General features: G+C 49.4%; 1 protein-coding gene and 1 pseudogene across 1 annotated transcript; one reads left to right on the top strand and one right to left on the bottom strand.

The window, feature by feature from the left end:
• Window positions 1-6,616: 6,616 nt before the first annotated feature.
• On the bottom strand, window positions 6,617-15,339 carry SFTPB (surfactant protein B). The gene is made up of 10 exons (XM_066264805.1): window positions 15,276-15,339; window positions 14,419-14,549; window positions 14,123-14,194; window positions 13,606-13,731; window positions 12,908-13,060; window positions 12,597-12,686; window positions 8,118-8,301; window positions 7,814-7,974; window positions 7,122-7,202; window positions 6,617-6,679 (listed from the first exon to the last, which is right to left on the bottom strand). The coding sequence occupies exons 1-10, from the start codon at window positions 15,337-15,339 to the stop codon at window positions 6,617-6,619; spliced, it is 1,125 nt and encodes a 374-aa protein (XP_066120902.1).
• Window positions 15,340-24,230: 8,891 nt separating this feature from the next.
• Window positions 24,231-25,565, top strand: LOC136329899 (fibroleukin pseudogene; annotated as a pseudogene).
• Window positions 25,566-26,796: the final 1,231 nt, after the last annotated feature.

Raw genomic sequence — 26,796 nt, forward strand, 5'->3', positions numbered from 1 at the left:
GGGGGCGGCCGGAAGAGCATCTGACTGCCCCGCAGCGTGGAGAGTCTTGGCCGCTCCAGCAGGGAGCCCAGGCAAAGCTGGCTTGTTTGAAGTATCAAGCAGAAGCGGCTTCCATCAAGCCCAGCCATTGATCAGGAGCAGTTTGGAGAAGTGTGACCTTGGCCTGAGCACTGTGTCCAATCTGAAGATGTGGAAGAGCAGCTGGTGACAGCCAGTCAGCACAGCAAGTCCTCTGAAAGGGTGGTGGGAGCTGTGCACTTCGGGCTGCCACCCTTTACTTCTGGGACATGGTACTGTCCTTGTTTCCCTCTGCCTCTGACAGCTTCAATATTTCCTCTGTCCAGCTATTAAAAGTTGGGGTTTCTCAAGTTAGGCTCCCTCTTCTCACTGGTTACTTGGGGCATTTCAACTATGCTTGTGGGCTTCACTTGTCACTTTAAGGGAGAGGACTCCAATCTTAATATCAGACTTCTCAATTCTCAGATTCAGAGCCAGCTGCCTACTTGATATAGTTTGGGTGTCTTAAAGTCAGCTCAAACTCAACCTTGTTCAAAACAGCTGTTTTTTCTCCTCATACTTGACCCCTTTCCAGTAGTTTCTATGTAGGTGAAGGGTTATATACACTAAAAATTATCCTTCCCCCACCCTCACTTCCGCTGTCTAATCTATTACCAAGTCCTGTTGATTTCACTTAGTGTTTCTTGAGTTTTCCCACTTCTTTACATTCTCTGCCAATGTCTAGTCTAATATAGTGTCAGCTTAGTCCAGAGCTAATCGGGAGAGATAAAGTATATACTAATTTCATCAGGGGGAAATATTTAATGAATTATTAACTATAATGGGATTGGAGTCCCAGGGGTTTGCTGATAATACAGAATTCTAAAGGATGTGGGAGTGGGAGATACAATGAGCACCTACTACCACCAGGTCTGATATGCATCATCCAAGGCTGAGATCCAGACCTGGCTGAAAATCTTATGTTACCCCTGGAACTTGTCAGAAGTCTGCTCTCACTTCGCTACCAAACTGCCTGGGGTGCAGGATGTGGGGCATGTCTCAGGGACCCTCTGACTCAGTGGTTGCTACTTCTCGCCAATTCTCTCCTCCCACTAGCTGGTCAGCTCCTGACCTTTTTTAAAAAAACTTTTTTTGTTTTAAAATTTATTCATTTTGAGAGACAGAGAGAGAGAGAGAGCGTGCGCGCGAAAGAGAAGTGGGGAGGAGCAGGAAGTAAAATCCCTGTAAGTGCCTTGACCAGGTGAGCCCGGGGTTTTAAACCAGCACCTTCAGCATTTCCAGGTCAATGCTTTATCCACTGCGCCACCACAGGTCAGGCAGCTCCTGACCTTTTGAGTGAGGGCTCTTCCATTGTCAGCAGCTCATTCCCACACTTGCTTGTGTAATCTATTAATGCTGTAAAGCCAGTAGCCACGGCCACCGCCACAGCCGCCTGGCCAATGCAGGCTTGCATTGGGTTCGAACAGACGGTAATGAAACAGTCCGTTGTTTTATTCCAAGAACTGGTGGCCATTAGCTTTAATCCTAGCTTGCACCTAGCGGGCAAGAAATACACACAGTGAGAAAACACTTCCCTTTTCATTCAGGGCTCCCAAAGCCACTGACTTATCTGAGTTTCCTAGAATCAAAGGTTTCTAATCACCAGTCTTATTCACACCTCTGTTCCCCATCTCCTTCTCTCTGCACAAACTGGCTTCTCCCTCAGCACTCTGCCATCTTGGCTGCCTCTACTCTCCTCCATGTGGCCTTTCTCTGCTCTCCTCCAGCATGGGCTCCTCTGCCCCATTTTATGTTTTTTATTTTTTTAATTTTTTTTTATTCATTTTAGAGAGGAGAGAGAAAGGGAGAGAAAGAGACAGAGAGGGAGAGAGAGGAGAGAGAGAGAGAGAGAGAGAGAGAGAGAGAGAAGGTGGGGAGGAGCTGGAAGCATCAACTCCCATATGTGCCTTGACCAGGCAAGCCTAGGGTTTCGAGCCAGCAACCTCAGCATTTCCAGGTCGACGCTTTATCCACTGCGCCACCACAGGTCTGCCCCATTTTTTTAAAAAAATATTTATTTATTTATTTATTACAGAGACAGAGAGTGAGTCTGAGAGAGGGATAGACAGGGACAGACAGGAATGGAGAGAGATGAGAAGCATCAATCATTAGTTTTTCATTGCGTGTTGCAACACCTTATTTGTTCATTGATTGCTTTCTCATATGTGCCTTGACTGCGGGCCTTCAGCAGACCAAGCAACCCCTTGCTGGAGCCAGCGACCTTGGGTTCAAGCTGTTGGGCTTTTGCTCAAACCAGATGAGCTCGTGCTCAAGCTGGCGACCTTGGGGTCTCGAACCTGGGTCCTCTGCATCCCAGTCCAATGCTCTATCCACTGCGCCACCGCCTGGTCAGGCGTCTTCCCCATTTTATAGTGTAGAAATCAAAACCTTTAACCCAATATACAAATAAGGAAGTCTCTCATACAAAGTCACTTAGGGTGGGAGAGGCTTAGTCTTAAAACTAAGCCTTAGGCTATAATGACCCTACCTGCTTATAGCCTGTCCCCCACACCCAATACAAATATAAGTGAGCAAACATATACATCATATTTGCAAACTTATTTGACCAACAAATGCCTCCCCTCCTTTACAGTATGGCTCTTCATCTTCCCAACCAAGCTTTTAAAAAAAAGTTTAAAATATTCTATGTTAAGGTGCCTTGGTATTGCAATTGCAATAATGGCTTTCAAGATAATAGTCTGCTACATGTTTGCAAAAGTCTACTGGAGAGTTTAAACTCGGAGGCTGAGGATGTGTGTGTGTTGGCCTGGCATAGGTGGCCCTGGCTGGTTGGCTCTGTGGTAGAGCATCGGCCTGGCATGTGGAAGTCTCGGGTTTGATTCCTTGCTGCGGACCAGTGCAGCTAGTAATTCCAGGTCCTGAGGGAGAACGGTGTGGAATTAAGGAAATAGACTCACCGAGAAAAGAAGATGGGATCGGGAGGCCTCTTCAATGCTAAAGGTAATATCAGAGAGAGTGAGCCCCCGGTCTTTGCTTTATTATATAGCATAGACAAAGCCTTTAATCCAATATACAAATAGGGAAGCCTGATACAAAGCCGCTCATCTGAGGCATACATTGGATTCCTTATAAGAGTGCACCACTCTACATCATGCAACAGTCAGTGGTGTGGAGAAAAGCTTAGTGTTGAAAGGATCTTAGTATTAAAAGATCTTAGTTATAAGAGTGGGAAAGGCTCAGTCCCAAACCAAGCCTTAGGCTACAACGACCCTACCAGCCCACAGCCCGTCTCCCACAATTCCTGGTGAGGGCATACTTGAGAAGCAACTATCTGCTTCTCCCCCATCCCCTTCTCTCCCTCTTCCTCTCCTATAGCCAGTGGCTCTATTGCTTCGAGATTGGTTCCAGCGTCTCCCTGGGCACTGAAGATAGCTTGGTTGGAGTGTATCAGCGCTCAGGTTCTAAAAATTGCTTGATATTCAAGCATCCACTCCAGATGGAGTTGCTGGGTGGGTCCCTGGCGGGGTGCATGCGGGAGTCTGCCTCACTATTTCCCCTCCTCTCACCTAAAAAAAAAGGTTGTCTAGCAGGCTCCCTCTTGGTGCGTGAGTGGTGGAGGGGATAGAAAAGGGATGGAGAAGTCTATATCCTGCTGTAGTGCTCTGCTGGGACGGGTGAGATTGTGGGATTCCCACTCTTGGTCTGCAGTATACATGTATTTATTTCTTTTATAATAGAAAACATAATAACAAAAGTTCTTTTGTAAATAAAAGGACACTTTGATTTAGGTCTTTAATGCAAAAGGTTTACTTGTTTTTCTATATATTTTGATTATTTGGAATGTTAATATTCTCACTTCATCCAGTGATGGACTCTTGGGGGGGGTCGAGGTGGGGGCCCGACTGGGAGCAGTGATAAGATGAAGAGGTGATACGCACCTCTACTTAATCAAGGAGGGGCATGAGGCAGGCCCCTAGTCACTGCCTTCACTGGAAGCCTGTGGTTTCTGCAGCATCTAAAAGAATAGTGTCTCTTTCTTTTTAGTACAAGGAAATAAATAGGATTTTATTAGCATTGTTATAGGCGTTGTATTATGTTGGAACTAATCCTTTTTTTTGTTAAGAGAGAGGTGGGTAGACAGACGTGTCCCGACTGGGATCCGCCCTGCAAACCCCCTACTACCAGGTGATGCTCTGCCCGTCTGGGCCACTGGAGCAATTGAGCTATTTTAGTGGGTGAGGTGAGGCCATGGAGCCGTCCTCAGTGCCTGGGGCCAACTTTTGCTCGAATCATTTGAGCCATGGCTATAGGAGGAAAAGAGAGAAATAGAGAGAGGCAGGGGGAGAGGATAGAGAAGCAGATGGTTGCTTCTCCTGTGTGCCCTGATTGGGAATTGAATCTGAGACTTCCACACGCCAGGCCGCTGCTCTACCACTGAGCCAACCAGCCAGGGCCACCTAGGAACTAATCTTTAGCATGCACAACACCAGCTGAGCTTTAAGGAGATAAATTATAGCAGAAATTGAATAGACCTAGAGTTTCAAATAAAAATTGGAAGTTTACTTTACAAAAAGATGAAAAGAAAACCCCTTTTTGCAGCTCAGGCAGTAGAGCATTCAAATATGAAAGTTTGCCCAGTTACCTTCCCATTGTGCTTGAGATTCCTGATTGTTTATTTTTTTTAAAGCTTAAAGATTTCATATCTATTTTTTATGGTACTTTATGTTCTTTTTTTCTTTTTATTTTTCTGAAGTTGGAAACAGGGAGGCAGTCCGATAGACTCCCGCATGCGCTTGATCAGGATCCACCCAGCATGCCCACCAGGGGGCGATGCTCTGCCCGTTTGGGGCGTTGCTCTGTTGCAACCAGAGCCATTCTAGCACCTGAGGCAGAGGCCATGGAGCCATCCCCAGCGCCCGGGCCAAGTTTGCTCCAATGGAGTCTCGGCTGTGGGAGGGGAAGAGAGAGACACAGAGGAAGGAGAGGGGGAGGGGTGGAGAAGCAGATGGGCGCTTCTCCTGTGTGCCCTGGCTGGGAATAGAACCCGGGACTCCTGCACGCCAGGCTGACGTTCTACCACTGAGCCAACCGGCCAGGGCCATATGTTCCACCACCATTTTTTATTGTACTCAATTTTGAATTTTGTGAAAGTGTTAGCAAAAATATTTGTAAAAGCCAGGATCTTGTGTGTGTGAAGACCGAGTAAGGCAGGCGTGGTTCCTGTCCTTCTGCCTCCTGGAGCGGGGAAGGACTGCGTGGCTGACATGTTCACCCTGGCCCAGCCCTGTGGGGTCTGCGGGGGTCGGCTGACTCCGGTGGCGTGGAGAGGCTGGTCTGGGCTGGAGCCCCTTCTCACAGACATCCTGAAAATGCTGCCCTGGCCATGCCTCACACCCTGGGAGGAAGGAAGTGGCTCTGGTTTGGGACTGTGGTTATCGAAAGGATGGACAAGGACTGACACAAGACTGAGGGCACAAGTTACAATCATGGTCCACCAGTGCTGAAGAGAGGAGGTGAGCGTTGGAGTAAAGGCTTCTTTTCAGTGGGGGCAGGGAGCCTGCCCGAGCAGGAGCCTTGTCATGTGGAGGGCTCTGGAGTGCTGGCCATGGCCTCACTGGTCCTCACTTGGCTTCTGCTTTGCTGCTGAGAGTAAGGGCCAGTGAGAGGGCAGCATATCTTTGTTGGGGTCCTGTGGCCAGTTGATTGTAGAGTTGGGACCAGAGCCTAGGTCTCATGTCCCAACCCACTGGTTTTCCTGTTTAAACAGGGATGGTTGGCCCAGTTCTTCCTGGGAGCTGGGAACAGGTGGCTGCCTGTCTCCTGGGCAGCTCCCTGACCCTAGGGTCCTACTAGTTGTCATCATTAAACTGGCCATGTGGGACAGGTCTGAGCTGGGACAGACATTTCTTTCCCATTTTCTTCCCACCGCCTCCCATGGGAGCATGTGATTCTAGAAGGTTTCAGGAGCAGGCTGGGCTTCCCCCTCAGATGGAAGTGGTAGACTTGGGTGTGAGCTGTGGGAAGGGAAGGGGCTCACAGCCTCCGAGAATGTGGCCTGACTACAGAACACTCACTACATTTTTAAAAAGTGAGTGAATAAATGACCATTGTGTTAGTGGCTGGCTCTGAGCAGAATTGTGAAGTGGACCAAGTTAGCTTCCAGGGCACTTCGAGTCCTCTGTTGTGCCTATTCCTTTTAGGGCCACTTTCCTGCCCCGAGGCATTGAGTCACAGAAACTGCATGTGACCCACCCTAAAGTGCTAGGTCTGACTTAGACTGTGAGTGAAGTTGGAGAGAGGGAGAAAGGTGACTCAGGAGGGAGGGTCAGATGATGGTGGAGTTCCTGTCAACATTTGTGGGCAGCGAAGTCAGATTTCCCCTGAGTTTTAGGAAAGGTTGGCCTTGGTCTGAATGTATCAAATACTGAAAATCGGGGAGCCAGAGGGTGAGCTGTGAGGGACCCTCAAGAGCCTTGAGCTGTGGCCTGTGAGGAGGAGAATGGAGCAGCCAGCAGCTGTGGTTGCCTCCTCCTGCTTGGGTAGCAGAGGGCCCCCCTCCTGGGGGGTCTGGACTCACCTAGCACAGCTTAAGTTCTCATCAGAAGTTGGGGTCTTGGAGACACTGGAGAGGGCTGAATGTGGTCACACACACCCCCAGGGCCTGCCACAGGGATAGAATTAGGGCGTTAGGCCTTGTACCCCACACCCTGTTCCCAGCTCTGAGGTGGATGTGAGGCTCCCTCCAAAGGAACAGCTCTCACACCACCTGCCCCCTGGTGGGTGCTCTTGGTATGACAGGCCTGGGCCTTCGGGGTTTAGAGCTGGAGGAAGTGGGATGCTCATCCTAGGATGTCCACTCTGCACCCCCACCAAACACACACAGCTCTATGAACAACCCCATCTAATAACCAGACTCCTCTTTTTTCAGTCTACTGTGGCTTTTTCTTGACCTCTCTGAGCCTGTCTTTTCTGTTTTAAAACAGTGAAGGGAGGTGGCTGCCCTGGACCCGGAAGTAGGGTCTCTGTGGATCATAGGCCAGAGAGGGTGGGGAGCTCTGGAAGCTGGTGGAAGTCCTAGAACCATCTGGGAGGTGAGGGCCTACCTGGCAGGTGGTACGAGCATCCCAACCCCTGGACACCAGACTCTGAAGCCGCACCGAGTGTTGCTCCACAAACTGCTCACACTGAGGAAGGAGAAAGACACAGTGTGGGTGGACCCAGGCCCCCTGCGGGATACACCTGCCTTGCTGTCCTGGACTCTTCGTTTATCTGGGTCACTCCAGGGCTCCCGATGTAAGTCCAGGCCTAGGCCCCTGAGCATCTGGCAGGGACTGAAATGTAGGTTTCCGTCGGGAAACCCAGGCATAGGATCATAGCCACCACCATTTCCTCCCAAAAATTTCAGTTCTAGAAGGATTCTGAAAGCTCATCTGGTCCTTGATGTAGTGGGCAGTAGGTTACTGCCTCCTGGGAGCTGTCTTACTTTATTAAGTGCAGTTACTGTCATTGACGCATAGTCCTAGGACCTTTCCTTTCAGTGCTGATAGATAACTGGCCTCATACTTGGTCCATGAGGGAGGCCTGCTGGTCTTCTGAGCCCATGGCCTTTGTCCAGAGGCCACTCCTGATTGTAGCTTTTGCCCCATTACAATCTCGTCATTGTTTGGCCCACATCCTGTCTTAGCTCCTCAAGGGCGGAAGTCTGGTCCACTCTGCATCTCTGGGAAGCCTTTCCTGGGTCAGCCCTCTACTGTGGCAGGCCCTGGGTCCCGAGTCCCCTTTGGCTGCCCCACACCTTTTGCCTGTCCATCAGGGAACCAAGGCAGGCCTGGCGCATTGCCTGTGGCACAGCCTGCTCACTGCTGTTCCCTGCCTGGGTGGTCACGAACATGCAGAAGTGGCACTTGGAGTCTTGTGATGGCCATTGTCTTGGCAGGGACCCCAGAGCGGTGAGGCCTAGACAGGAAACATTCAAGGTCACCCTGCAGAGGTGTTCAGTTCCTGTCCTCTGGGTCAGTGCAGGGGGGACCAGAGAGGGAGGGTCGTGCGGGCTGGGGAGGATGAGTGCGGGCAATGGCAGGCTGGGGCAGCAGGCTCACCTGGGTCAGGGCTGTCCATGCTGGAGCACCGGAGGACAAGGCCGCAGACCAGCTGGGGCAGCATGCGGCCCAGCAATGCGTCCAGCAGGATGACAGTGTAGCGTTCGGCCAGGCACTGGCAGATGCCACCCACCACCATGGGAACCACGTGGCACACCTGGGCCACAGCCAGGGCCAGCACACCCTGGGGCGGGGCCAAGAGAGGGCGAGGTGGAACCTTTCCTTGCAAGATCTACTCTGTGCCGTCAGCAGCTGGGCACTTTGTAGACATTCCCTTCCGAGAATGATTATACTGATTACAGATAGGGACACTGAGCCTCAGAGAGTCCAGCGGACTTGCCCAGAGTCAATAAGTGAACACAGGGGTCAGGCTATGGTCCTAGCTCTGACTAAAGACTGAAATTGCTGAAAGCTAACCCAGAGATGTGGGTGCCACCAAGGTCACACAGCAGCTTGGGGTGGGGGTCAGGTGGTAAAACCACAACAGTGTCTTCTTTCTGACCCACAGGCTGGATCAGTTTGTGGCTCCTGCACATTTCAGGAGCTCCGGAGAAAGCCAGGAGTTTCCCCACCCCTCTCAATTTCAAACACAAGGTCTGACCTGAAAGGCAGGGTGGGAGGCAGCAAGTATGCTGGCTCACGCCTTCAGCCTTCATTCACTCAGCCATTGCATGGAAAGGACCTGCAAGCTGGCCTTGGCCCTGAGCCTGCTGGCAGCCCCTGCTGGGAGTAGGCACAGGGAGTGTGTGACTGTGATACCTTCCAAACGAGTTCATTTCACCAAATGTAACCACCTGCTTGCTTGGGAACCCACACTTGGCCTCCAGAGGACTCTGTCGTGCTGGCCCATCCCCTTGTGCACTGGGCTGCTCCTCCTTCACAGGTGTTTCACCCTATGGCATCCTCTCTCTCCTTCCTCACTACTCCCATCTGCCCAGTGATTGGTCTCAATGGCAAGGGAACATGCTAACACAGCTTTCAGCATTAAAGACACCCATTTCTGCTCCCTAACCCAGTAAAACTTTTTTTTTTTTTTTTTTTTTTACAGAGACAGAGAGTCAGAGAGAGGGATAGATAGGGACAGACAGGAATGGAGAGAGATGAGAAGCATCAATCATTAGTTTTTCGTTGCAACACCTTAGTTGTTCATTGATTGCTTTCTCATATGTGCCTTGACTGTGGCGCTACAGCAGACTGAGTAACTCCTTGCTCAAGCCAGCGACCTTGGGTCCAAGCTGGTGAGCTTTGCTCAAACCAGATGAGCCTGCGCTCAAGCTGGCGACCTCGGGATCTCAAACTTGGGTCCTCCACATCCCAGTCCGACGCTCTATCCACTGCACCACCGCCTGGTCAGGCCCAGTAAAAACCTCTTGAAAGAGTTATCCATACTGGCTGCTCCCTTCTCCCCAGAGCTCACTCCATTTGGTCTTCTTTCTGTCCCCATCAGTCCTCCAAAACAGTTCTCAAGGTCACAACAACCTCAGTTGCCAATTCGTGGCTCACATCTTGTGTTGATCTCCCAGCAGCCTTCAGCCCAGGTGACCACTTTCTCCTCCAAATGCCTTCTTTTGACTTTCATGACATCATGCATGGTGTCCCCCACTTCACTGACTGTCCCCTCTCAGGCTCTTTTGCTGCTATCTGCCTTTGCTTGGCTGAGCCTCCTCCTCCACTCTGTCCACACTGTGTCCCTGGATGACCCTACCTTTTTTTTTTCTCTTTTTTTTCTTTTTTTTTTTTGGGCGACAGAGACAGTGAGACAGATAGGAACAGACAGACAGGAAAGGAGAGAGACGAGAAGCATCAATTATTCTTAGTGGCTCTTTTAGTCTCCTTAGTTGTTCATTGATTACTTTCTCATATGTGCCTTGACCAGGGGCGGGGGGCTACAGCAGAGCAAGTGACCCCTTTCTCAAGCCAGCAACCTTCGACTCAAGCCAGATGAGCCCGCGCTCAAGCTGGAGACCTTGGGGTCCTCTGCATCCCAGTCTGACACTATCCACTGTGCCACTGCCTGGGCAGGCTGGATTTTTCATGGATTTAATCTTGCCTGTTGCTAGCGGCTCTCAGATTGATGTCTCTGACCTGACCTTGTGCCTAAGGCTAGCTGTTTGGCTGCTTGCTTGACATACACTCTTGTATGTCACACAGGCTTCTCCAGCTGAACATGGGTAGGAAAGAATTATCATTTTTCTGCCCAAGTCTGTTTCTTCTCAAATTTACCCATCTCAGCTGGTGGCATTAGCAAAGACCTGGTTCCCCAAGCCAAAGTCCTCAGAGTCATCACTAATTCCTCTTTTTTTTTTTTTTTTTTCTGAAGCAGGAAACAGGGAGAGACAGTCAGACAGACTCCCGCATGCGCCCGACCGGGATCCACCCGGCACGCCCACCATGGGGCGACGCTCTGCCCACCAGGGGGCGATGCTCTGCCCATCCTGGGCGTCGCCATGTTGCGACCAGAGCCACTCTAGCGCCTGAGGCAGAGGCCACAGAGCCATCCCCAGCGCCCGGGCCATGTTTGCTCCAATGGACCCTTGGTTGCGGGAGGGGAAGAGAGAGACAGAGAGGAAAGCGCGGCGGAGGGGTGGAGAAGCAAATGGGCGCTTCTCCTGTGTGCCCTGGCCGGGAATCGAACCCGGGTCCTCCGCACGCTAGGCCGACGCTCTACCGCTGAGCCAACCGGCCAGGGCTTCCTCTTTTGTCATCACTCCCCAAGTCCCATTACACCACGTCCTGTTGAGCTGACCTCCCAAACATGCCCTCAGTTTACCCTCTTAGTTCTGTAGTAATCTAATTCTTCCTTGCATTCTTGACCCTCATCTGCCCAATGCATCCTTCAAACAGCAGGAGAGTGGGCTTTCTAAAGTGTAAGTCAGATCATGGCATCCCCTGCTTGAAACCTTCACTAGCTGTAAATGGCATTCAGGATAAAATCCAGTCTTTCTTAACTTGGCTTGAGCTTCCCAGGTGTGCGGCTGTATCTACGCCGCTGTTCCCTTCTCCGACTGACCGACTGCTCTCCCCCCCCCCCCCCCCCCCAGCCTGCCTGCTGGAGCCACACAGGATTCCCTCAAGCTTTCCACTCTCATTCCTGATTCAGGCCCTTTGTCCATAAGGGCCTTGTTGACCTCTAGGTCTCGGCTTAATGATCACCTTAGAGACTCTCCCTGACTGACCAACCTAACTCTCACTCTCATGTCACTGTCCATCACTTCACTTTTTAAATTTTTTTGGCTGGACTGAGCAATCTGAGTTACCTTGACCGTGGTGACCCTCTTTCTATGGCCGCACCCAGCCATCTAGCTACCCAGCCATCTGCCCAAAGCCAGAACAACCCCAGCTGGTATCCTGCAGACCTGGGTTTCCCAAAGGGATCTCTTAGGTCCTAGAGTCCTGCAGCTGTGAGGGGTCACCATTCCCTGGTCATGGGTCACTAAGAAGGTGGCTGGCACTTAGTGTGAAGAGCAATAAGGAAAGCCAAGAGTCGAGGCGACTGGGGAGTTACTTTCTACGGGCTCCTTTCCTAGGTGGACCTATGTCACGGCTCCTAGCTATGGAGGCTGAAGGAGGGCGGCAGTGGGCAGCCCCTCCTGGGAGGACCTGCCACAGCTGCTAACATAGGTTGGGCTGTTGGCTCTAGCAGGTGCTTCCTCAGCCCAGCCTTGGTCCTAGAGTCTCCTGCTCGGAGTCTGACCCTTGTCCCCTCCTCTCCCACCAGCCTGCATCCTAAACATGCAAGCTGGCCCCTCCCCCTGCCTGGGCACCTGCCCATGGTTGCCCGCCCTATATGAAATCTTGGAATGGAAATGCTGAAATGTAAGCAGCCCGTTTGGAATTAGGGTGGGGCTTTGTATGTGGACAGGGATGTAGCTTGGGGTCTGCTCAGGGGCTTGCCCAGAATGGGGAACCTCAATCTGTTTTAATTTTCTGCTCTGGACTCATCCCTTTCTGAAAAAATTGTTCCGCCACAATGCAGACTTGGGGAAGCAGCGACCTTATCTGTAGCTGCAAGCCCTCAGTGACTAGAAGGCCTGCCCATCTCAAAAGGGCTGATGGGGCAGAGCTCTCTTACTCAGGCCCCATTTCAGGGCAAGACAGCACTGGGCGATGGTCACTACAGGTCTGGAAGGTTCCAAGTTTGGCACAGGGAAGGGCGCCCACCCGTGGAAGTTCTTTTGTAAAATTAGAGCACTTTTTCTACAGAGAACGCAGGGGAATCTTCATCAGGTGCTGAACTGCAGAGGACAAGAGTGATCTCATCTGTTTTTGTGCTTTGACACCTGCGTAGTGCCTGCCTGGCCCAGCAGGGGATTAGCATTTGCTGAGTGAACTCTCAGCCTGGCACCTCCCAGGCCTGAGCCTGAGCTCCAGGTCCCTGGGGTGGGGGTCATGCACTGATGATTCTCCTCCTAACTTCCGGCAGCCAGTTGGTCCTGGACGAGGACTGGCAGAGGATGGAGCTGGGGGCGTGGGTCTCACCTTGGGAATCACAGCCTGGATTCGATTGATCAAAGTCCGGCAGAACCAGCAATAGGGAAGGGGTATGGGGAGCTGCTGCTCAGAGAAACCCTAAGGGGAGAGAATGCAGGTGGGAGTCGGGTTGGGCACTGTGAGAAGGCACCTTCCAGGCTCTGCCTCCTCTGCCCCTCCTGCCTCAGGCCCTGCCTACAGCTGCTCATTTGTCTTAGGTCCTGACCCTGCCCAAGGGCACATAGGCCTGGGCTGTGTCCTAACTCTCTGGATTCCCACCTATCTGGTGTGAGGGGCCACCAGTATGGGGCCTCCTTTACCTGTGTCTGAGGCCCGGACCGCGTCTCAAGGGCCCTGGGCAGCACAGGAAGGACCAGCTTGTCCAGCAGAAGGTCTGACAGCTCTGGCTCTGGCCCTGGCTCTGGACGCCTGGGTCTGCACAGGCCTAGGTGCCCGCAGATGACCTTTGGGTTCTAGGGAATGGTGCAGGGGGAGGGGGAGGCTAGGTGAGGGAGGGACCCCCATTCCTGCTCAGGCTGGCTCAAGGACTCAGGGACTAGGGCCATTGTCTTTGGGCCTGGAATGGGGGGAGCAGGCTGGGTGGGGCTGTGGTTTGAACTTTGTGCTGGGGGTAAGGAGACAATAGGGCAGAGAAAGGGCCATGTGGGAACTTTGGGGCAGGTGCCTGGGAATGTATGAGAATGAGCGTGAGCATGTATGTTTGTGAGAATGAGTGTGTGTATGTGTGTGAGTGTGTGTGTAATGGGTGGGTTTGCGTGAGATGGAGTGTGTGTGTGACCAGGTGTATGTTTGTGTGAAGGGTGTGAGTGTATGTGTGGTGTTTGTAAGTGTGCGGGCCACCACGTACTGCTGAGCAGATGGGACCGTGATCTGGATTCCTGGGTGAGGGCACCGTGTGTCCTGGACCGGGTCTGTGTGTGGTGTGTGTGGTGGGCTGGGCACTGTGTGTGGGGGTGTCTCTGGGCCTGTGTGGGCAGGCAGGTGGGCAGGCCCTCACGATCTGGCTCTGGAAGTAGTCGATAACCAGCTGGAAGTAGGTGTCGAGCACGCGGCGGCACTGGGGCACCAGCAGCTTCAGGGGGAGGACGTCACACTCGTGCTCCAAGAACATCCGTATCATGTCCTGGGCGGCAGGCCGGAGCCAAAAAGGAGGCAGAAGGGACAGTCAGCCTGGCCTCTCTGAGGTCAGCCTCTGCCTGAGTCCCTGCACACGGGGTCACCACCTGGCAGACTGGTCGCTCTTTTCCCAGGGCAGCAGAGATTGGAGAGTGCCAAGCAGTTAAGTAGTTGAGCACAGGTAGGGCCCTTTCCCCTCAGGAGCACCTGTCTCTGGCTGTGCTGCTGAGCTCACTCCTGGAGCCCTGTCCTGGCCAGCAGGGGTCTGCTCCCCAGGCCACCTGAGGGCTTGGTCTTGGCCTGGAAATAAATGGCCCCTTTAAGGGGCTAACCTCTTCTTCCTGCTCTGCCCCTCATCTCTTGACCTCCAAGCATTATCCAGGGTCTGGTCTGATTACCTGGAAAACGGCCTCCTTGGCCATCTTGGTGAGGATGCGGATGATGTCGTTGCATTCCTGGCACAGGTCATCCTGGGGAGGAGGCCATGGTGGGGGACATGAATGGAGGGCATGCTCCAGCACAAGTAGGTGAGGTTCTTCCAGGCAGAGAGTGATGGGGCACTCCAAGGTACAGGCCACTGCCCACCATCCCATCCCATCAGCTATGGGAGCTCCAATCCTCCAAACCCATCCAGAGCCTACCCAGCACCCTCTCCCAGGCCTTCAGTCCCAGTGGATCTCTGGGTGGTACTCACAGCTCCTGCATGTCCCCAGACCTCCTGTAGGCAGTGCCCCAGGGCTCTGCACTGCACTGCTTGCTCCACACTTTGGCACCAGAACTCAGGGCCCTGGGCACAAGCCAGGGATGAGGTGGTCCCTACAGCTTCTGTTTGGGGACAGAGCAACCTTGGAATCCAAGCCACTCCTGGCACCCTGACCTTACCCAACCTCCAGACCCAGTTTTATTGGTAACACATAGCTGTTAAAGATGCTGGAGTCAGACGCTCTGGGCTCCAGCTGCTCTCGGGCCCACCAGCCGTGTGACATTGGACAAACCCTGGGGCCTCTCTGAGCCTCAGCTTCCTCATCTTTAAAATGAGGATAGGCCACGACCAGGTAGCTCAGTTCTTTAGAGTGTCGTCCTGATACACCAAGGTTGTGGATTCAACCCCTGGTCAGGGCACATACAAGAATCAACCAATGAATGCATAAATAAGTGGAACCACAAATCGATATTGCTCTCTCTCCCCTCCCTCTATCTTTCTGAAATCAATAAATAAGCTGGCCAGTTGGCTTAGTCAGAGCCTCATCCCAAAACGCCAAGGTTGTGGGTTCAATCCTTGGTCAGGGCATGTGTAGGAAGCAACCAATGAACACACAATTAAAGTGGAACAATAAATGGATTTGTTTCTCTTTCTACCTCTTCCTCTCTCTTTCTAAAATCAATTAAAAAATGTAATAAATAAAATATTTAAAAAATTTTTAAAATGAGGACAATATATAGAGCATAAATGCCTAGCACAGAGCTCAGTAAGTGATGGAGGGGGCCTTGATGCCCCTCAACACCTGGCCCTAGGTGGGAGAGAGGTGGCGAGAAGCCGGGGAGACTCACCAGCACCTGGACCATGGAGTGTGGGCAGCAGCAGCAGCCACAGCAGCAGGTGTGACTTGGCCATGACACTGCCCCAGCCTGGACGCTGCTTGAGATGAGGGCCCTTATAGCTGCGGTGAGGATGTGGGGGCAGGGCTGTGTGGGAGCAGGGCTGACCTCAGTATTTGCCTTTGTCCTGGAGAGCCCTTCAGGTGCTTTGATTCCACCTTTTCCCAGCAGTGACACTCCTGTTTGCCCCCCTGCCCCCCTCACCTGATGCCTGTTCCCGCTCCCTTTGCCCCAGCCCCAACTCTCACAGGCCTGGACACCTGTCTCCCTCCAACTGGGAGGCTCTTGAGCCTCCACATCTGGTCCTGTCTCTGAGCTATGGGAGAGAAACTAAGGCAAGGCCAGGGCAGCCAGCGTGACCTCCTCCCGTCCCTACTCCAGGCCTCTTGGGCTTGCTGTGCTTTTGAGCAATGCTCTTAAGAGCTTCCTGCCTGGCTCTTGAGCTAGGGCAAGCACCGGAGGAGGCAAACCAGGACCCTCCTAGGCCACATACCCCACTTCATCCTCACCTCCCTCCCAGAAAACTCTGTTTCTATAGACACATGGTTGGCCTTAGTCAGAAGAGTGTTTAAATGAAACAAAGAGGAAACTAAATGCCAGAGAGTCTGAGACAAAGATGTAGGGACTGACATTCCCAGAGTGGCTGTTGGACAGCCCTGTGCAGGGGATACTGCCTGCCTTCCGGGTAGGGGTTGGGGCACAGCTGGTGGTTCGAGAGGGAGAAACAGTCCTTTGCAGCTGCAGAAGCTCTCAGATTAGGCCCCCTAGGCTGGGCGCACTCCAGAGAAAGCACTGTCTGGCCTGACCAGGTGGTGGTGCAGTGGATAGAGCATCGGACTGGGATGCGGAGGACTCAGGTTCGAGACCTCGAGGTCGCCAGCTTGAGTGCGGGCTCATCTGGTTTGAGCAAAGCTCACCAGTTTGGACCCAGGGTAGCTGGCTCGATCGAGCAAGGGGTTACTAAATCTGCTGAAGGCCCGCGGTCAAGGCACATATGAGAAAGCAATCAATGAACAACTAAGGTGTCACAATGAAAAACTAATGATTGATGCTTCTCATCTCTCTCTGTTCCTGTCTGTTTGTCCCTGTCTATCCCTCTCTCTGACTCTCTCTGTCTCTGTTAAAAAAAAAAAAGCACTGTCTGACACTGGGGGGACACTATTGCCAGTGGAGGGAGGACAGTGTTGGCTCATTGCCACCACTGCTCGAGCAGTTTATCTGATGATTGAGGAGCCGTCTGGACTCTGGGGAGTGCTCTGATACTCATGCTGCAGTCAAGGCAGGAGTTAGCACCATGATGAAAATAGCTGGGCCCTGGCCCAGTAGCTCAGTTGGTTAGAGTGTTGTGTTGTCCTAATATGCAAAGGTTGTGGGTTCAATCCCCGGTCAGGGCACATACAGAAACAAATGGATGTTTTGCTCTAAAATAAAAAAATAAATTAAAAAAAGCTTGATCAGTGATGGCACAGTAGATAGAATGTCAGACTGGGACACAGAGGACCCAGGTTTGAAACTCCAAGGTTGCCGGCTTGAGCACAGGATCATCCAGTTTGAGTGCAGGCTCACCAGCTTGAGTGTGGGGTCGCTGGCTTGAGTGTGGGGTCAGTCTATGACCCAATGGTCGCTAGCTTGAGCCCAAAGGTTGCTGGCTTGAAGCCCAAGGTCGCTGGCTTGAGCAGGGGTCACTTGCTTTGCTGGAGCCACCCCCCAGTCAAGGCACATATGAGAAAGCAATCAATGAACAACTAAGGAGCTGCAATGATGAATTGATGCTTCTCATCTCTCTTTTTTCTTGTCTGTCTGTCCCTATCTGTCTCTGTCTCTGTCTGTTACACACACACACAAAAGTTGGACATGGTGGTCAAGTGACACTCTTAAGGTCAGGTGTGGCTTCAAGTTTCTGTTGACCACAGCCCTTGTCAGTATGACAAACACAGTTGCCATGATCAGAGTCAATCAAGAGTGTGTGTAAATGTTCAACCAAAGATTGGGAATCCTGTGAGTTGCATACAAGCTCCAGAAGGTGGGACTGAAATGTGCTTGTGGTTTAGTGTTAAGCCAATTGTATGCGGTGTGGATACCATCAGGCCTGGCTGAGCAGGGGAGAGAGGATTGGTGGATGACTGCCTCCAGGGCTGTATTGGTCAGGGTAGTCTAACTGCTGTAACAAAGAGCCCTGGAATCCACTCACTTTCCACAGTACATACTTACTTCTTACCCGTATCACAGTGCAGAACAGGCTGGCCTTGGGTGGTGAGGCTCTGGTTCACATAGTCACTCAGGGCCTCAGGTGCCTCCCTTTGCCTGTGCCGTGCTTCCCACCAGGGCCTGGAGTCCTCCCTGGTGCATCTGGTCAGCAGGGCACAGGGAGACAGAATGGTGGAAATGTTTTGGGTCCAGGCCTGGGAGTGGTGTCCATTTCTGCCTTCAGTTCATTGGCCAGAACTCAGTCACATGTTCCAACTAAACTGCAGGGAAGGCTGGCAGATGTAATGTTCCTGTGTGCCCTGGGGAAAGGAAAATCGAGTTGGACACATGGCATTGTCTCAAAACCATCAAACCAAATATAAAACTATGTATTTATGTGGAGTTTTTGGAAAGTGGTTCTATGACTCGCATGAGATCCTCAAGGAGGGATCAGTATCTCCACACAGTTGAGAGCTGCCATCAAAGAGCATAGAATAAAGGAAACACATGAAGTCAGCCATTGGTCAAGCTGCCCTGGCCATGGCCAGGGAGAAGGAGTCCCACCTCATGGCCCCTAGGTTGGGTCCCTGCTTCCCCTTGCTCTGACATTACCCTCACCACAATCTCTCGTGAAAATTTGGCTGCTTGTGAGGCATGACTACTTGGAGAGCCTGCACAGGTCTGCTCAACAGGCAGGCTGTCCTCCTGGCCCATCTTTCTTACTGTGAATTAATAAAGCAACAGTCTGAAGGCCTGACCGGGTAGCTTAGTTGGTTAGAGCATCATCCCTATAAGCCAAGGTTGTGGGTTTGATCCCTGGTCAGGGCACATATAAGAATCAGCCAATGAGTGCATAAATAAGTGGAACAACAAATTGATTTCTCTCTCTCTCTCTCTCAAAATCAATAAATAAAAATTAAAAAATGAAAAAAGAAAAAAGAAACAATCTGTAAAAAATTTCTCTTAGACTTCCTAAAGTCTGAGACTTTTGTGAATTTGACTTTAATTATAAGAAATGGCTCCAATCCTGGTATGTGGACAATTGACATTTCTGAGGGCCAGTTCCTTGTGACCAAGCTACAGATTTTGTGCTTCCTGCCCGGCACTGCACCTGAGCCCGTCTCAGCCTACACTGCACACTCCCTCCTCGTCTATCCCCGGAAACCCTGCCTAGAAAGTGACCTTACCGCATTCCCGGAAAGGGAAGACCTTGGACTGGCTGGTCACTGTGCCCACCCTGTCAGAGCAGGTTGGACCTGGTGTAGACACCTGAACCAAAAAGAATCAGTCCACAGACACCGCTGAGCCAATTGGGTTTTGAGTTGGAAGATGAGTGCTGACTCAGCTGGTCATGAGGAGAGCAGCAAGTATGTGAAAGTCAAAGTCAAATTAATGGTGTGTTACAAAGAGGATCCACAGCTACCTGCTGTAGAGTGACCTGGAGCCAATCTAGGATGGATATTACTAAAAAACCAGAAAACAAGTTTTGATGAGGATGTGGAGAAACTGAAGCCCTAGTGCATTACTAGTGGGAATGTAAAATGGTACAGTTGCTGTGAAAAGCACTTTGTGCAGAACAGTTCTTTAAAGAGTTGAACACAGAATTAATTACCTTATGACTCAGTAGTTCCACTCCTAAGCATACACCTAATAAGGATGAGAACAGGGACTACAGCAGATACTGGTATACCCGTGTTTGTAGCAGCATTCTTCACAATGGCTAAAAGGTAGAAACAACTCAAGTGACTGCCAGCAGGTGAATGACTAAAGAGAGTGTGGTAAATACATACAATGGAATATTACTTGCCTATAAAAAGGAATGAAGTGAAAAAGGACCCCCCCAAAAAGAGAGGGAGGGAGATTCATGGACACAGACAACAATGTGATTGCTGGAGTGAAGAGAGGTGAAGAAGGTATAGGGGGAGAAATGGTGATGGACAGAGACTTGAACACATAATACAGTGCACAGAGATGTGTTGTAGAATTGGGAACCTGAAATTATGTTTACCAGTGTCACCCCAATACATTCAATTGAAAAAGATGAAATTCTGACACATGCTACAACATAGATGAACTTGGAAAACATGATGCTAAGTGAAATTAGGCAGACACAAAAGGACAAACATAGTGTGGTTCTACTTACATGAAGTACCTAGAGTAGTCAAATTCATAGAAACAGAAAGTAGATTAGAGTTATCATGGGTTGGGGAGGGTGGAGAATGGGAACTTTACTGAGTACAGAGTTTCTGTCTGGGGTGAGGGAAAAGTTCTGGATATGAATGGTGGTGATAGTCATACAACATTGTGAATGTACTTTATGCCACTGAACTGTACATTTAGAAATGGTTAAAATGGAAATATTTTTCTTTTTTTGTGTCAGAGAGACAAAGAGAGAGACAGATAGGGACAGATGGACAGAAAGGGAGAGAGATGATAAGCATTAATTTTTCATTGCAGCGCCTTAGTTCATTGATTGCTTTCTCATATGTGCCTTGACTGGTGGGTTACAGCAGAGCGAGTGACCCTGTGCTCAAGCCAGCGACCTTGGGCTCAAGCCAGTGATCATGGGGTCATGTCTATGATCCCACACTCAAACCAGTGACCTCGCGCTCAAAGCTGATGAGCCCTGTGCTCAAGCCAGTGACTTTGGGGTTTTGAACCTGGGTCCTCTGGGTCCCAGTCCAAAGCTCTATCCACTACACCAATTTTTATGTTTTACATATTTTACCAACAATTTTTAAAATATGTGTGTGGGGAAATTATCTTGGCTGGGTAGCTCAGTTGGCTAGAGCATCATCTCAATACACCAAGATTACAGATTTGATCCCTGGTCAGGGCACATATGAGAATCAACCAATGAATACATAAATAAGTGGAACAACAAATCGATGCTTCTCTTTCTCTCTCCCTTCTTCTCTTTTTCTAAAGTCAATGAATGAAAACAAGTTTTTAAGTGTGGAGGGAGGCCTTGTGGGGGTGAGAGAGAGATAGAGAGGAAAGCCAAGCTGGGGGTCGTGACAGTTTTGTTTTTCTTTTTGTTTGTGAGAAACATGAGGCTCCAAAGTATAGGGCTTGAAGGAACTGGGGACTGAGGCAAAGGGGATCAAGGAAGTGTTGTTACAGGTCACGTATTAAAATCTCTTTTATGTCCTTTGGAAGATTTAAGTGAAGAGGAGAATGCCTTTTCTTTCTTTTTGTGGTTTGGGGGCCACATTTCTGTGATGTCGCTCTGGGATGGAACTGTCAGGGCCTGACTCTTCTCCCCTCTCTCACTTCCACCTTAATCTACCTACCTACCTACCTATCATCTATTAACTGTCTAGCTATCCTTCCCAGCAGTCCTCAGCTGAGTCACAAGGGACCCCATGTGACAGTTTTTTACTGTTAACATTTATTTTCTTTTATTAAATTTTTAAAAATTTATTGGTTTTAGCAAGAGAGGAAGAGAGATAGGAATATTGAACTGTTCCTGTATGTGCTCTGACCAGGAATCGAACCGGCAACCTCTGTGCTTTGGGACGATTCTCTATATATCAACCGAGCTATCTGGCCAGGGCTTTACTGTTAACATTTAAATAAACATTATGCTGTATGTGTATGTAAAAATGTAAATATATACTTATATGCACACATCCTATTGTGGTAGGCAGTTAGACAGATGTGAGCAGAGCAAGGACTATGGTCGGGGATACAGGTCACCAGGGTGGAAAGCCTCAGGTGACTAGCAACTGGCAAAACTGGGAAAACAAGAACCTCACTCCCAGGGTGATCTTTTCTCCTTTAAATGGTCATGCAGGTCAGAATCTCTCCTGCCCTTTCCTGCCCTGCCATGTAGCCAGTGCTGCAGGTCAGGCTCCCTTAGAGGGGGACCGAACAAGGGGGCTGGAGAATAGTGCTTAAGCATTAAGCCCCCGGGACAATGAGGTTCTGACCCACACCAAATACATCTAGTTGTGTTTCAGCTCCAGGCCCAGAAAAGCAGCAAAATCAGACTAGTGACTCCACCGCTGACATCAGGACCAGTTGTATTGACTAAGGACCCCATCTGGAGAGCTGATGAATAGTCTATTGAGATCCTCCCTTGGGACCTCCCCTATAATCCCCGCCCTTAAAAACCCTTAGGATGCAGGACCCAGCTCTCCCTCACTCTCCCTCTCAGGATCTCACCAGTGCCATTCCCTGCCCCCTCCCACACCCCCTCTCCCCAGCTGCAATTCTCCTTTTCTCCTAAACTCCAAGGACCCTTCTTCTGCCTCTGAAACTTGTTTACAGAGACCATTTGTTCTATCTCTGCGACTTTGTAAGTAAACTTTCTCTTATATTTTGAGTCTTGACTTTGAATTCTTTCCTAACCAGAACTCTGGTCTGCTCTGACTCCACCTGTCTAACACCTGATGCTATTTTTTGTTCTCACCGCTGCCTGCCAACACTGTTTCATTACCATATATCTGTTGATGTAAGGATGTCCAAACCTGTAGAGCAGGGGTCGGGAACATTTTTGGCTGAGAGAGCCATGAACGCCACATATTTTAAAATATAATTCCGTGAGAGCCATACAGTATGTTTAACACTAAATACAAGTAAATGTGTGCATTTTATGAAAGACTAAGACTTTTAAAGTACAATAAGTCTCTGAATTCTTTTTAATAACGTTGTTATGCGGATGCTAACCAATGATGAATAAAGTACTTCTTACCATTAATACAACTTCTGGTGCTGCATAGTTTTGCTGATGGCTTTGTAGTCTGGTTGATACGTGGTGAGGTTAAGCTTCATGCAGGCGTTGAGACTTCCATTCATTAAACGTGATCGTAGGTTGGTCTTAATGTTCTTTAGATGTGAGAAAGACTGCTCACATGCATACATAGAACCAAACATTGTCAGTACAGCAGTATTCACACGCTGCAGTGTGTGGTATGTGACAGGAAGCGCGTTCCAAGTTTTGACAATCAGCTGGTCTGCGGGTTGAAGTTTTTTCATTTATCCCCATTTATGTTTGCTCTCCAACTCTGCTTGCTGTCATGCAAGTCTTTCCAAATCTTCATTCAGTGACTTGAACTTATTCACCCACATGTCTGAGGTCTTCAGGCCAGCAGCTTGTAGCTCAAAATCTCTAACGGAGACACTGGGGATGTAACTCAGGTCGGCGCTGTCCACTGCACACTCGTGTGGATGAGTGATGAACTTGAAAAGACGAGTGCGCTCACAAAATTCTCCAAAGCGTGCTTTGAATGACTGCAGGAGATTAGATGTGAAGCCCGCTAGCTGCTGGAGATCAAGATGTTGAGCAGGGTCACTTGCTGTGCATGCATCTTTAAACTCTCCCAGTTTTTCAAAGTGTGGTAAACGACCTGTTTCAATGTCGGTGATGAAGAGTTCCAGCTTGTTTTCAAGTGCAAACACTGCTTGTTGAAGGGATAAGACTGTATTTCCAATGCCTTGCATTTTCACATTGAGCTGGTTCAGATGTTCAGTCATGTCCATAAGATAGTAAAACTTCAGGAGCCACTCAGTGTTAGCTAACTCAGGATGCTCGATGTTTTTCATTTCAAGAAAAGTCCGGATTTCACTTAGACAAGCTGCGAAATGGCTGAGCACCTTCCCTCTTGTCAACCAACACACATTGCTGTGCAGAAGCAGACCAGGATAATTATTCCCAACTTCATCCAGTAGTGTTTTAAACTGGAGATCATTTAAAGCTCAGACAACAATAAAGTTCACCACCCGAATGACCAGCAACATCACCTCACCAAGCTGCTCACCACACATCTGAACACAAAGCGCCTCCTGATGTAGGATGCAGTGAAAACTTAGGATGGGTCTCTTTTCATGTTCATGAAGAAGTGCTACAAATCCTCTTTTTTTCCCCACCATGCACGGAGCATCAGCAGTACACACTGAAATAAGTTTATCCATTGGTAGATTTTTTTTTTTTGCAAACTCAGTGAAAGACTTGAATAAATTCTCCTCTCCTGTTGTCTCTTTCATAGGCAAAACAGCAAGACTTTCCTCACGTAGTGTGTCACTGACAGCATACTTTGCAACCACACTGAACTGGGATAAATGGCTTATGTCTGTTGACTCATCCAAAGCGAGAGAAAAGAATGGTGCTGCATTTATGTCCTTCACTTGTGTTGCCTCAACTTGATTTGCCATCATGATGGTACAATCGTGAACAGTTCTCACCAACAGAGGCATGTCTTTTATTTGTTTGATTATCTTGTCTTTATTTGAAAAGTCGTCAAAAAGTTCATTGGCAGCATCAAGCATGAATGTTTTGGCATACTCCCATTCTGTGAATGGCTTTCTGTTTCTCACAATTGCTAAAGCACCAGCAAAGCTAGCCGAATTCCAGTCACCTTGTTGGGTCCAAAAATGGATTTGCTGCTGACTAGCTTGCACTCTGCACAGTAGCTCTTGACATACTTTCTTCCTGCTGTCCCCCGCTGGATATTTTGATGCAAATGTAGTATGGCGTGTGTTGAAGTGCTGCTTTATATTTGACCATTTTTTGATGCAATTTTATCATTGCATATTAGACACACTGCAGAACCTGCTCTCTCCACAAAGGCAAATTCCTCTGTCCATTCCTGCTGAAAAGTACAATACTCCTCATCTTTTTTTCTTTTAGCCATCTTCTTCGTCAAAAGCATTTCTGCAATTAGCTAGCTGACTACTTGATTAAAAGGAGCCACTTCCCCGCCTGTGTGCAAGGCCGAGATGAAGCTGGTGACCTGGTGTTGGCTGACTTCAGCTGTCCTCACTTATAGTGTTTTGGTTGCAGCAAACAATGAAACAGAAATCCAAGATGAACCAGCCAAGGACGCCTGCCCGATTAGACTGGAGAGCCGAGGGAAATGCGAGCAGGGAGGTGACTGCCCCTACCAGGTGAACCTGCCCCCGCTGACTATTCAGCTCCAGAAGCAGTTCGGCGGGATCGAGGAGGTGTTCAAAGAAGTCCAGAACCTCAAGGAAATCGTAAATAGCCTGAATAAATGTTGCCGAGACAGCAAACTGCAGGCTGATGACAACCGAGACCCCAGCAGCAATGGACTGCCACCGGTCACAGGAGCCCCAGGAGAGGCTGACAACAGAGTTACAGAATTGGAGAGCAAGCTTAACCAGCTGTCCTCTGACCTAAAGGATGCAAAGAAGGAGATCGATGTGCTTCAGGGCCGCCTGGAGAAGCTGAATCTTATAAATATGAACAATGTAGAAAATTATATTGATAGCAAAGTGGCAAATCTGACATTTGTGGTCAACAGTTTGGATGGCAAATGTTCTAAGTGTCCCAGTCAAGAACAATTACAATCACCACATCCAGTCCAACATTTAATATATAAAGACTGCTCTGAGTACTACACAATAGGCAAAAGTACCAGTGAGACCTACAGAGTCACACCGGATCCCAGAAATAGTACTTTGAAGTTTAGTGTGACATGGAGACATGGGGGGAGGCTGGACAGTGCTGCAGGCACATCTCGATGGAAGCACCAACTTCACCAGGACCTGGCAAGACTACAAAGTAGCTTTTGGAAACCTCAGGAGAGAATTTTGGCTGTGGAATGATAAAATTCATCTTCTGACCAAGAGCAAGGAAATGATTCTTCGAATAGATCTTGAAGACTTTAATGGTGTCAAACTCTATGCCTTATACAATCAGTTTTATGTGGCCAATGAGTTTCTCAGATACCGTTTACATGTTGGTAATTACAATGGCACAGCTGGTGATGCCTTACATTTCAGTAAACACTACAACCATGATATGAAGTTTTTTACCACCCCAGATAGAGACAATGACCAATACCCCTGTCGGAACTGTGGGCTCTACTACAGTTCAGGTTGGTGGTTTGATGCATGTTTTTTGGCAAATATTATCACCAAAAATACAAAAGTGTCCGTAATGGGATTTTCTGGGGATTTCCTGGTGTGAATGAGGCACATCCTGCTGGCTACAAATCCTCCTTCAAAGAGGTCAAAATGATGATCAGACCCAAGCATTTTAAGCCACAAACCACTAATGCTCATTCCTCTAAGTATTTGTTACCTAAATAGAGCAATTTAATTCCTTTTCCATGGTTAAAAAGTTGTATCTGAGCAGTGGGTTCTTGAGCTATACAGCATTTGCAATAAAGCTGAAAAATATACATTAAAAAAAAAAACAAAAAAAAAAGGAGGGAAGTTTACTTCCTGACCTCACAACAACCTGTGTACATTATGCATTATCCAATAAAAATTTGGTGTTGTCCCGGAGGACAGCTGTGATTGGCTCTAGCCACCCACAACCATGAAGATGAGTGGTAGGAAATGAATGGATTGTAATGCATGAGAATGTTTTATATTTTTAACTTTTTTTTTTAAATTAAAGATTTGTCAAAAAAAATATAAATTAAAGATTTGTCTGAGAAGACAAGATGGCAATGGAGTAGGCGGATGTACCAATTTCCACCTCCCAGAACCAAAGTGGATTACAAACTAATTTTAAGAACCATCATCTGGAAAAACCAACTTTGGACTAAACTAAGAGGACTCCAACCAAGGAACACTGAAGAAGGCACACTGAAACTGGTAGGAAAAGTGGAAATGCAGAGAGGGCTGCCCAGCTCCCCAGAGCGAATGGCAGCCAGGAAAGGCTTGTGTGGCAGGAATTGAGTTTAGCAGAGAGAGGAGGGTCCTGAGTCCCAGGAATAAAGCCCCAGCCTGCAGCCCCAGAGCCTACAAGAGGCGTATGGACAGTATTTAGCTGGAAACAAGACAGGATACTGTTTGTGAGAAAGAGACTGATTTCTCAGACCCAGGATTCTTCTTAAAGGGACTGTGAAGAAAACCTTTCTCACAACCACTCACCTGGGGCTCTGGGGGACGGGGAGAGAGGAGAGGACTGCAGTAACAGGAAGAGAGTGTAATCTAGGAGGCACAGGGAGAAGCATTTTGAGAGACAGCTACCCTAACCCCTGAGACGAGTCACTCTCCAAATCTGAAGTGACTATTTCCCCTGGAAACAGCAATAGCAGCAAAGGGAACCAGGACACCAGCCAAACAAGCTCTCCCGCGGCACTCAGAGCAGAGTCGCTTAGAAGGAGGGAGCCACCCTGGCCAGTTGGCTCAGTGGTAGAGCGTTGGCCTGGCGTGCAGAAGTCCTGGGTTTGATTCCTGGCCAGGGCACACAGGAGAAGCGCCCATCTGCTTCTCCACCCCCCCCTCCTTCCTCTCTGTCTCTCTCTTCCCCTCTCGCAGCGAGGCTCCATTGGAGCAAAGATGGCTGGGCACTGGGGATGGCTCCTTG

The sequence above is a fragment of the Saccopteryx bilineata genome, chromosome 3 (genome assembly GCF_036850765.1).
Source record: "Saccopteryx bilineata isolate mSacBil1 chromosome 3, mSacBil1_pri_phased_curated, whole genome shotgun sequence".
NCBI lineage: Eukaryota > Metazoa > Chordata > Mammalia > Chiroptera > Emballonuridae > Saccopteryx > Saccopteryx bilineata.